This window comes from Beta vulgaris, chromosome 1, assembly GCF_026745355.1.
Source record: "Beta vulgaris subsp. vulgaris cultivar EL10 chromosome 1, EL10.2, whole genome shotgun sequence".
In the NCBI taxonomy this organism is placed as follows: Eukaryota; Viridiplantae; Streptophyta; class Magnoliopsida; order Caryophyllales; family Amaranthaceae; genus Beta; species Beta vulgaris.
The window spans coordinates 8,974,414-8,986,343 of record NC_079202.1 but is presented as its reverse complement, the minus strand read 5'-3'; the positions used below and the strand labels follow the sequence as shown (position 1 = coordinate 8,986,343).

The following is an 11,930-nucleotide window of genomic DNA, read 5'->3' as shown; positions in this document are numbered from 1 at the left end:
CCCTATCTCTCTTAATGGGTTGCTTACTTGGAATGTGAGGGGTTTAAATGACCCTATTAAAATAAAAGAGGTGAAGCAGATTCTTCAGCAACACCTTGTGAATTGTTGTGCCTTATTTGAGACTAGGGTGAGAGCTCCTAACTGTAGTAAGGTGCAACGAAAATTTGGAGATCAATGGAGGTGGGTTGATAACTATGACTTCTCTCCTAGAGGGAGGATTTGGTTTAGGTGGAAACCAAGTGAAATAACAGTGAGTGTTATATGTAAATCTGAGCAATGTATGGGTATTAAGGTGCAAAATTTAAACAACTATTTTCTAGTAGTGGTGTATAGACTGCATACAATAGCTGCTAGGAAATCTTTATGGGAAGAATTAGAGGGTCTTGTTAGCACTACAAATGATCCTATATTATGCATTGGTGATTTCAATGTTGTGTTGAGTGTGCAGGATAAAATTAATGGGGTGACTATAAGTGAGCAAGACACGCAGGACTTTGCAGATTTTATGATGGCATCTCATATGATGGAAGCTCCATCTTGTGGGGTATTTTACTCATGGAATAACAAAGGCTTAGGCAATTCAAGAATCTGCAACCGTATTGATAAAGCTGTTATGAATGATAGCATGCTTGATTTGTTTCCAGAGCTTATGGTGAAGTATCAGCCATATGGTATTTCTGATCATACTCCACTGGTGGCTACTTTCCAAACTGAAGTTCAGGTGAGGGGTAGACCTTTTAAATTCCTCAACATCTTGGCTGAAGACACAAGATTCCTTGATGTTGTATCAGAGGCTTGGAGGTCTGTTTATGATAGACACCACATGAAGAGAGTTTGGAAAGGTTTACAAGCTGTTAAAAGAGCCTTGAAAAATTTACAAGCTACTCACATTATTTGAGAAGACATGATATCTGTAGTGTTGTAATTAACAACAACATGTCTTGGCATATGAGGAGAATCCTAAAGTCCACAGAAACTCTTGGGCAGGTGGGAAGCTGGGAGGATGTGATGCATCAGGGCAAGTTTAGTATTAAAAAAGCTTACAAGCTCCTTCAAGGAGAAATGCATAAAGTGAACTGGAGAAAACTTATCTATAATAATAGAGCAAGCCCAAAAAGCAAGTTCATTGTTTGGTTAGCTATTCAAAATAGACTTTCTACTACTGACAGAATTAGTAAATGAAATGTTGCTTGTCAATTGCAATGTAGTTTATGCTCTAACTACAATGAGTCCACCCAGCATCTCTTTTTTGAATGCAGCTACTCTGCGGAAGTGTGGATGGGTTTGTTACCACATATTGGTAATAATAGGACTGCAGGTCCTTTCGATGTGGAATGCAGATTGGTGAGTACCAAGGCTCACAACAACAATATGAGGGCAAAGATGTATGTGATAATGTTTTCTGAAGCAAACTATCTGGTGCCAAAGAAACAATATAATTTTTGCTAATTCCTACTGTTCCCCTTCTATGCTGATTAAACAAGTGCTTTTTCAAGTTGCTTGTAATTGTAATGAGGCTGAGAGGAAGATCTTAGTACAATAGTGTGATTCTTTGTTGTCTGTATCTCCTAGCCTTGTTTTTGGGAGATTTGCTCTAGATTGAGTGTATGAGCCTAGGTTGTATCGTAACACCAATATTTTTTTTTGGTTTTCAATAAGAACTTTGAATTGCCAAAAAAAAAAAAAAAACTAATAAATACAACAACAACAATAATAATCCTTTTCAATAAATGTACTAGTAAATAATAGTATTAATAGTAATAATAAGTTTTTAAATATAAACATGATCTGATCTGAACTTATTTTTTTTTGATCTGACCTGATTAAATCTAAAATAAGTAAAAGAAAGATGAACTGAACATAACCTTAATAGTAATCTTTTACCTTTTTAGTACTTAGTAATCATCTTATGCTAACCTCGGGAGTTAAAAATCTTCCAAACAAGCAAATCACAAAAGACTAAAGAAAGAAAAAGACAAAGGCATGTAATATCTATGATTGCATATTATCTAGTCATAATTTCACAAGCTAAAGCAATTTCAATTCCCTCTTGCGGAAGATTCCTGCATCGTAACAAATGTTTTTTTTTTTTTTTATAAATGATACTCCCTCCGTCTCATAATATAGTGCTTGATACTTTCTTGCACGGTCTCTGAGACGTAACTTTGACCTTTGATATTTTCAATTCCGTATTGAAGATATTATGAAATTACACATTGAGACGAATCTAACAAGATCCCACATGAATATGTTTTTTATACATACAAATGAGAATATTCGGTCAAAAATTTTAAAGTTTGACCCACAAAAAATAAAGTACGCACTATATTATGAGACGGATGGAGTAATTTGGAATATTTTTTTTCTTAATCCAAGAGAGACGATGTCAACTTCCCACTAGGTATCACTTCCAAAGGGAGTGAACTTTTATAGCGCTAAAAGCACACCCAGTAGGGAGGACAACATCTAACTCCATCCAAAACACAATCCACATACAAAGCATTCATATAGAGCAAGACTCTAAACAGAAAAAGGGAGATACAAGCAGGAGTAAAAGATGGAAAACTGGCTGACACAATGAGGGCACAAGCCACTTGACATCTGAAAACAAGAGCTTTTCCCCTGCAACGAGTATTACGGAGGAGATCTGAAATCGCCAGGGATGGGCTGCTTTATCAAGTTATAAATGTTCTAAGATCAAAAATTGACTTAAAACAAAAACCGGAAACATTCTTCAGCAGATGCAAAAAACACTGAAGAATTGCATAATTGTTTACATGTTGCTTCTATCTGAAAGTAAAGGTGTTGGCCCGTTTGGGACAGTGCATAATTCGCTATCTAATTCTCTTTTTTCAGTTCGCAATTGGTCCAAAATGGGCCGAAAATGAGCAAAACCGACCATAATTTGCTTTTTTTTTTTAGATCGGAATTCGCAGGGAAATTAGGGAGGAATAAGTTCGATACAAATTTCGATTAGGGGTGTAAGTAGGTTGTAAAAGTTCCAAAATTTGAACCTATCCAATCCAAACATCTCAAACTAGACCCAAATTTTCGAGTTCAAAAGTCCAATTAAGTACAATTTTGAGTTCAAAGTATTCTTTGAGATGTATATGGATACTTTGCTCCATGATTAAAACACCCATTGCAATCCATGAATAAGACACCAATCTAGATTCGCGTATAAAACACCAAAGAAAACCATCAAATTTAGATGGTGTGACGTTAATACATGTTACTTGTAATGTAGAATACGATGATCTTTTTGTTAGATGACCTTTTTAATTTGTTCAGTATCTAATATTAACATCATTTCTAAATGCGTGCAACATTTTCACTTTCACATTTATCAACGCACAACTTTGAACATTGATATCTCTGATTATGTATTTGTAAAAGTTAAAAAAAGTTGATAATTTGAAACAAATATAGTAACAGTGAGATATGTAATACTCCAAAAGTCAAAATGTTGCACTTAAAAAGAAACCGAGAAAGTATTTGTTTAGAAAAGTTAATGGACCAAAACATGTTTATACAATTTTTCTCGAGAAAAAGGTTGGATTCAGCGTAAAACGAAAAATCAAAATCACAATTTGAAATCATGGATCGGACTAAATTTGAACTCTAAAGCTTGAACTCATGTTTTCTCGAGTCATAAATATTTGGGACTGAACTTCACAAAATCCAGCCCGATCCACCTAATTTATACCCTTAGTTTTTAGTCAACCATAAAGATCAAGCTATTAAGCTAACCGGCATTCAGAAAAGTACTATATATAAAGGTACTTTCCTTTTTTTAACGGTATTTTCACCAAATACCCCCGAGTTTTCACAAAATTCACGAGTACCCTCACACTTTTGAAAATACACGAAGTACCACTCGCCGTTAGTGTTAACCCTTATTAAACTCTAATTAACCTAACTTCTAACCCTAATACCTAATCCTAAACCCTAACCTTAACCCATCCTCCCACCACCCCAACCCTCCTCTCCCACCCCACCCCCGCAACCCCCTACCACACCACCCACCCCGCTGCCCCCTACTCGCCCTCCTCGGCAATTTTCACGCCCATCCCCTCCACCCCCGTCGAGTGGTTGGGGTGGGGGGACGGGTGGTTAGGGTTTGGGTTTAGGGGTTAAGGTTAGGTTTAAGTTTAGGGATAAGGGTTAAAATTAAGGTTAATTAAGATTTAAATCAAAAGTTAGGTTTAATGACTAACGACAGTTAACGCCGTTAGTCATTAAGGGCATTTGGGTGTCTTATGCTGATATTGAGGGGTATTAGGTGTATTTTCAAAAGTGCAAGGGTAGCCGGTGAATTTCATGAAAACTCGAGAGTATTTGGTGAAAAAACCGTTTTTTTAATTAAATCATTATTGTTCTTTTCAGATATTGTAAAACTGACCTATCGAAAAATTATTAACCTCAAACCTAAGTGTATTTCCAAAACAAAATAACCCGATTTTGACTAGAATTGAAGGTGACCAGAACCAACGTTGCTGAAAAACTAATATGACTGAATATTATTATCAATTTTGCAAGCTGAACCAATGGATATAAACCCCAAGTAATCCCAACTTGAACCCAACATTTAGTCACACAAATTCGACCGAACCCAAATCAAACACATGACTTGCTAGAGAGGAAAAATGAGGATCGATCCCGGACCACAACAGATCTTAAAAAGGTGGTGGGACTTGGGAGAAAAACTCTTCTCTTTGACTAGCACAGAAACAAAGAGGCCATACTTTTTAGTGAGCAACTATCACATGATCACACACTATCTTTGCATTAGTTCTGGGTGATGACCAGCCATAGCCAAAAGCCATAATATCTATACTAATATATTAAAAGGTGTTCATAACTAAGGAATGGCGTCACGTGGCACTCTCCCTTAGGTTGTTTTACTACACGTGATCCATATTAAAAAAAAATAGTAAACACATTATAAAGTTTATATACTAAAGTCTTAACCATTAAATCAAATGATATTTGGTAATATTATTTTAAAGTAAAATATTAATAATGACAACTTTAAGTTACCGAGCATAGCCCGGGCCTACAAATGAGTTTTCAAATTATAAGGCACGTGACCAACACAAAAAGATTTGAGTTAAAGTGAAAAATATGTCATTTCAAGTTAATGACTGTATAACAGAAGCCCTCTTCTACTACTTATATATAGATCAAAGATAAGTTTGCATGTATAAAAGGAAGATCACCTTTTGCCTATAAATGCTCAGACTCCAAACCTAGTGCACGTATAAAAGAATATCACATCATGAATGGCCTGCATGACAACAACTGGTAAAGCAAAAAAATCAGCAAAATTTTAACAACAGAGCAAGTTACAAAGCAATCTGACCAGAAAAAAAGAAAGAAAGGAAGCAGCATGTTCATACCTTAAGTAAAGAGCAAAGCACTCTGTATATGCGTTATTCAGATAAGGAGCTTGTTTCTGTTCTATCCAAAGAGAAGAGTCTTTCTCCCAATAAGGCAATCATCACCAAAAAATAGCAATAGATTCTTGACAGATGGTTTCTGCACTACTTGAAACAGAATTCCAATCTGTGAAATAGCTACCCAAGAATGATGCTCATAAGCAGTTGCAAGTGACTTGATAGATGGGCCACAGCTTTTGCCTATAGATGGGTCACAGTTTTGTTACTCGGACTCACATAGCCATGTCAGACAATTTGTTGGGTCCAAGTATCAGATTCGACTATTCCTGATATATTGGTCCAAAATGAAGGGTGTCCACACCCATGTCTTAGTGTGAGAACTGAACACCGATAGTTGAGTTGCAACAAAGAGTCTGAGTGACAGAGATCACATTAAATACTTCACAATCTTATCGTTGCAAGATTTCCAGAAACTTCATCATGAAAAAGTTAGAACACATTTGTCATTTGGCCATTGTAAAAGAACAAGTACAATGTATCCACAACACTGGTTTCCAGAAACTGTCCAAAGCCGAGCACAGTTTGCCATTACAATACCAAAAGTGTGACGAAATGTGCCACTTCATCTCCTCATTAGGTGTTATAGTCCTGGTACGACAATGTCATTCACCAATGATCTCCACAAGAACATTCCCCGTCTTTGAAATGATGAAATCGGTTAGTGTCTCTGACAAATATCTCTCGCTGTTCAATGCTGGAAATAAATTTAATAACCGCATGGCAATCACCACATATTCTAAGGTTCTTAATAACACGAAGAGGAAAACCTGCAGGTGTATTTAGCAGCCCAAAAGCTACAGCTAACTTTTCACTATGTCCGCACAACATCTGTTCCTTGTCCTGCTCCTCCACATCTTGAAGCACATAATCAATTTTAGGATCCAAACCTGCTTTCTTCATTTCTCTGCCTAGAGCTTCCAACTTTTGAATGATTTTGGCCATGTGGGGATGTTCTCTATCCCCGGCTAGAAGCATGTGGACTTTGTTCTTGATCTCAATCCAACTACATCCTGGGTTTTTCTTTAAGCCTATCTCCTTCATCAAATCTCTCACCCTGTCAACATCATCCCACATACGTTTTGAAGCATAGATGTTAGAAAGAAGGACATAGTTACCAGGATTTCTAGGTTCCAACTTGAATAGCCTCTCGGCTGCTATTTCTCCTAGCTGTAAATTTTTGTAGATTCTACAAGAACTTAACAGAGCTCCCCAAACACAAGCATTTGGCTCAAAAGGCATTTCCTTTATCAATGAATAGGCTTCTTCAAGCTTTCCTACACGACCTAGGAGGCTCACCATGCAAGCATAGTGCTCCATTTTAGCTTCAACACCATGCTCTCCATGCATGCTATTGAAACAATGCCACCCCTCATCAACAAGACCTTTCTGGTTACATGCAGATAGAAAACAAGTAAATGTTACAGAGTTTGGCTTTTGTCCACTCTTAACCATCAAATCAAACATCTCCAGTGCTTCCTTGTCTTTTCCATGCATAGCATATCCACCAATTATTGTATTCCAAGAAACCGAGTTTCTGGTGGGCATTGCATCAAAACATAGCTGAGAATCCCTGATTTTGCCGCACTTTGCATACATGTCTATGAGAGCACTACCAACAAATACATCATTCACTAAACCCCTCCGGAGAGAGAAGCAATGTGCTGCTTTGCCATGCATTAATGCTGCAATATTGCCACAGGCAGGAAGCAAGCAAGGGATGGTGACGACATTGGGCTTCACACCCGCACACTGCATCTCTATAAAAAGCTCCAAAGCCTCAATATCTTTTCCATTTTGGGAACAGCAACCAATCATTGATGTCCAAGAAACAACATTTAAGTCGACCGCTTGTTCTCTCATTTGATTAAACATTGCAAGTGCATCATCAACCAGACCATTCCGAGCAAGCGCCGAAAGTACGGCATTGCAAGTGCCTACTTCTACACAGCCCATCTCTTCAAACACGTGCTTCATCTGTGATACGCATGCACACTTACCATACATATCGACAAGGGAACTAACAACCCATTTGTCAGATGTAAAACCCCTCTTGATTACATAACCATGAACTTGAATTCCAGCATTTACAGCCTCTAAGTCCGCTATTGCAGATAAAACACTAGAAAAACTACTTCCATCAGGCTGACATCCTTGCAAATGCATATCGTAAAAGGCATGCATAGCCTCCTGATATTTTCCACTTTGATTAAACCCTGCTATCAAACCATTCCATGACACTAAATTCGGCTTCAACCCCAACTTTCTCATGTCACACACCAGTCTTTTGGCTATATCAACATTGCCATTTCTAGCATAACCCGCAATAATAGCACTAAAAGTAACAATATCTGGTTCAGGAATTGTGTCGAGAAGCTTGCTTGCAATATTCAACCGACCACATTTGACATACATATGAACTAAAGATGATTGGACAACTTCATCCAAAGTGCACCCAGAAACTTGTGCAAGTCCATGAACCTGCCTGCCAATTTCAAGGGCTGACAGCCCAGCACATGCCTTTGCCACAGCAGGGAGGAGATAGCTATCAAGTATCAAACCCTTTGATAACATCTTACTAAACAAATGGAGAACATTGCTGTAAAGGCTGAATTTAGAAAAGGCATTGATGACAGTAGAGAATGATGATGAACTAGGTTCGTCGATTGATTCAAGAAATATTGTAGCTTCAGCAAAACATTGGTGATTAGAGTAAAGAGACAGTAACTTTGTGGAGAGAGAATTATCAACAATAAGGCCGGTTTTGAGAATGTAACCATGAACTTGACGAGTACGAACCGGTGAATAGGTGGCTAATTTGAGAACGGTGGGGATCGTTAAGGTTGATTCACTCAATCGGAAAACTGATTTGGTTGCCATGAGAACTTACTAAGAAATCTTAACTAACCATTCACAAAATAATTCAGTGGCTCAACTTTGTTTTTCACAAACTGCAATCAAGATTACATACTACACCCAACTTATTAGACTATTAAAAGTAAACCCAAATACACCTCTCAAACAATATTCTACCTAATTTTGCAACCTGTCCTAACTCAGTAGATATCATAGTTTCAATTTTGATGCGAAAGAAATCCAAAACAAGCTATGATAACACCAAATTAAGTACATTCATAGAATAATAATCAGGGTTTACGATAAAAGTTGAGGACTTTGAAACAAACCAAGAATGACAAGAACAAGTGTGCTGAATGGTGAAATTTTTTGTATGTATTTTCTGTTACTTCGGATAAGTGGCCCACTCGGGTTAATTTGCCGGCGGTGACGCACCTGGTTGGACGGTTTAGGTGCCCGCGGACGTCTTTGGTGGTCAGAACTGTTGAAGTGAAAAAGGGAATGAGGGTTGCCACCTAGTGGCTGAGTGAGTCCTTAGCGGGGACTGGCGAGGGTTGCTCGAGACAAGCATGAAAGAAAGGGACGAAACAAAGGAACATATAGTTCATTCCAATGTAAATTTGATTTTAATTTTTGAACCTTGTGTCTTAGGTATATGAATATATTTTTAAAAATTAAATAGAAAAATTCTTTTAGGCTGTTCTCGCATGAGAAATCATAAACATCTATATGATAATTTGATAGATGTTTGCAAACATCTATCAGGGATAAATTTGTCAATGTATATGGAAATAGGTTGTCAGTCAAACAAAAAAGTGATCTAAAAAATTGCAAACTGTCAGTCAAACAGAAAAGTGATATCGAAAATTGCGAGATGAAAAATAGTGTTCATACTACTACAACTAGTATTCGTGTAACTACAAATAGTGTTTATGCAACTAACAAATAGTGTTCATGAAATATAAATAGTGTTTTATTCCTCTTCTATTTTATAGGACCTACATCACCACCTTTTCTGCCTTATATTATTTATTATTCCCTGATAGATGTTTGCAAACATCTATTAGATAGATGTTTATCATTTCTCATTCTCGCATAGGGCCTCCATCCAGAGGTCCATTACAAGCCAGATACCCTTCAACCTCTCTAAATTCCAAGCAAGTGTTTGGAGTAGGAATTGAACCCTAGACCTTGTTAGCCAAGATGGGAAAGCTCACCACTTGAGCCAACCCCAATTCCTCTTAGGTATATGAATATATGTTGCAACACTGATTGTTATAAGGTTAGATTGTAGATGTATCATTACATTTGATCTTAATTTCAAAGATGGTGTCTTACGCAAAAAAAAACATATGTTGTACGACTGGATTGCAGCGATATTAATAAGTTTACTTTGGTGATTTGTACACATAAGAACACAATGTTGCATTGTTAGCTACTGGATGTTTTGAAGAGATTAAAAAGAACATTAATTTTGATCTCATATCTTCAAAGATAAACTTCGATAAGCTGGGGGAAAGAAGAGAGCATTGAGTTTCTTAATATGTATGTTTGGTCTTAGTTTTTGAACATTGTGTCTTACGCAAAAGAAAATATATTGCAACATGATGAGTAATATTTGTATCATTCTAAAACATTTATTTATCCTTGTACTTAATCCCTTCTTTGTTATTGTATCCATTTATTTTGTTTAATTTGCACCTTTATTTTGTTCTATTATCTCTTTCTTAGATGCGTGTCTTATTCTACTTTCGTCGGTACTTTTTGCATTGTTTTATCTTCGTGTCCTTTGTAGGTGTTATTTCACTAGGAATAATAGAAGAGGGGGGATTGTATTTGTAGAAGTAAATACAACTTTTTGCGGTATAGTAAACTTAAACAAAGTTACAAGCTAAAGGAACACACGAGATTTCTACGAGGAAAAACTTCTTGGGCTCAACAAGAAGAAACAACCTTGACCACTAGGGATTTTAAACTTAACACTTTCACTAGTTAGGCCAAACAACTTTGTTACAACCTAATTCTACTCACGGACCACACTTTGAGTTCTTAAACTTAAGTTCTTGAACAATTGTTCCCTTAACAGCTGCTCCTCTCAAATTTATTACTTGAAGTTTTTTCACTTTAACTTGCTTTACTCAAAACTTCTCTCTTTCAAAACTTCACTCAAAAAAACCAAAATTACAATGATCAATAATAATTTAGTGAAATAGAGTAAGTAGACAAAGAACAAATGACTTTTATGAGAGGATGAAAGCAGTGACACTTTACTTAGTTAAACTCACTAAAAATCACTTGATCAAACACAAATTGGAACTTAATTAGACATTAGTATTTATAGCAATGATTACTTAGAACGTGGGATTAAAAGATGAGTTAGTGGTAAAAATATTATCTCATGATGTTCGTCAACTAGAGGAACACGTTCCTTTTTACACCCATGATCTCCATGATCACTGTTAAACGTGGGAGATCGAAATATTACTGCTTCCTTATTTGAGCAACCACTTAAGCAGTAAATAAAAAAATAGTATTTAATTAAAAAGTATTTTAATTAATATAACCAAAATAAAATCCTTTTACCAAAATATTATCTTTAAAAATAACTCCCTAAAAAACCGAAAAGGATTTTTAATATCTTATATAACTAAATCTTTTCCTTAAAAATATATTCCTTAAAATCATATTTTTACTTAAATAAAACGATTTTGTATAATCTAGGCATAAATCAATCAAACGACATTGTTAACCGTTGTACTACTTCATCCTATGTCTAAGTTCCTTTTAATTGTTAGTTCCTTTAACTTAATATGACGGTGTCAGTTCAGTTGTTCCTTACAAAGGAACATACTCTCATTCTCATTCTAAATTGCCACAATTTATTACTAATCCTTACTCATTCCTTTACATTAGGAAGTTCAAAGGTTAGACTTGCACAAACATCAATCACATAATACTAGCCATCCCAAGTAAGAATTTATGCAATCAAATCACAAACGAAGACAAATGTAGCAAAAGTCATCATATTTATAATACTTGTTCCATAAAAATACAAAAGAGAAAATGAAGAAAAGAAAAGAAACAAAAGCTAAGAGTTTCAGTTCTTTAAGAGAAATAGGAACTAAACATTAGGAAAGGAAGGGGATTCATGTTCCTTTATTACTTCTTCTTCAACCACCTCCTCCAACTTCTTGATCACCTTCGCATGATGCCCATCAAGTTGCTTCTTCAAAGTGTTGATTGCTTGAGCCATCATCTCCATATTCTTTTGTTGTTCTATCATCGTATCACTAAGGACTTTCATTAAACCCATCATTTTATCTGTTTTATCATCCAAAGTCCAGTGAAGGTGATTATAGAACTTGATCATATGTTGAGAATGGAGACAAACATCACGCGTCAAGCACATATTTTAGCTTTAAACCAAGGACCTTTGAAGGAGATTCAGGTGCCTCCGATTTCTACTCCAGGTTCGATCTCCTTGACCTTGCAAGATGTATTTTCTGCTATGCAACAAGCTTTTGAACATAATAGGATTAGCCAACGACAAAGTGCTATGGTGTAGAAGGTGACTAAAACGAGTATTAGTAGAACAACTCCTCTAGGTGAAGTGGGTGT

General features: G+C 36.2%; 1 protein-coding gene across 3 annotated transcripts; it reads right to left on the bottom strand.

Moving 5' to 3' along the window:
* Nucleotides 1–258: 258 nt before the first annotated feature.
* LOC104905823 (pentatricopeptide repeat-containing protein At1g20230) lies at nucleotides 259–8,935 on the bottom strand. 3 transcript variants are annotated; one of them, XM_057391819.1, is made up of 3 exons: nucleotides 5,400–8,935; nucleotides 5,220–5,301; nucleotides 259–995 (listed from the first exon to the last, which is right to left on the bottom strand). In XM_057391819.1, exon 1 carries the CDS (start codon nucleotides 8,334–8,336, stop codon nucleotides 6,066–6,068), a length of 2,271 nt encoding a protein of 756 aa, XP_057247802.1. In that variant the 5' UTR covers nucleotides 8,337–8,935; the 3' UTR covers nucleotides 259–995; nucleotides 5,220–5,301; nucleotides 5,400–6,065. The 3 variants fall into 3 exon arrangements, with proteins under 3 accessions (XP_057247802.1, XP_057247812.1, XP_010692761.2); XM_057391829.1 differs by lacking the exon at nucleotides 259–995 and adding an exon at nucleotides 1,808–3,168; XM_010694459.4 differs by lacking the exon at nucleotides 259–995 and having other exon boundaries at nucleotides 4,967–5,301.
* Nucleotides 8,936–11,930: the final 2,995 nt, after the last annotated feature.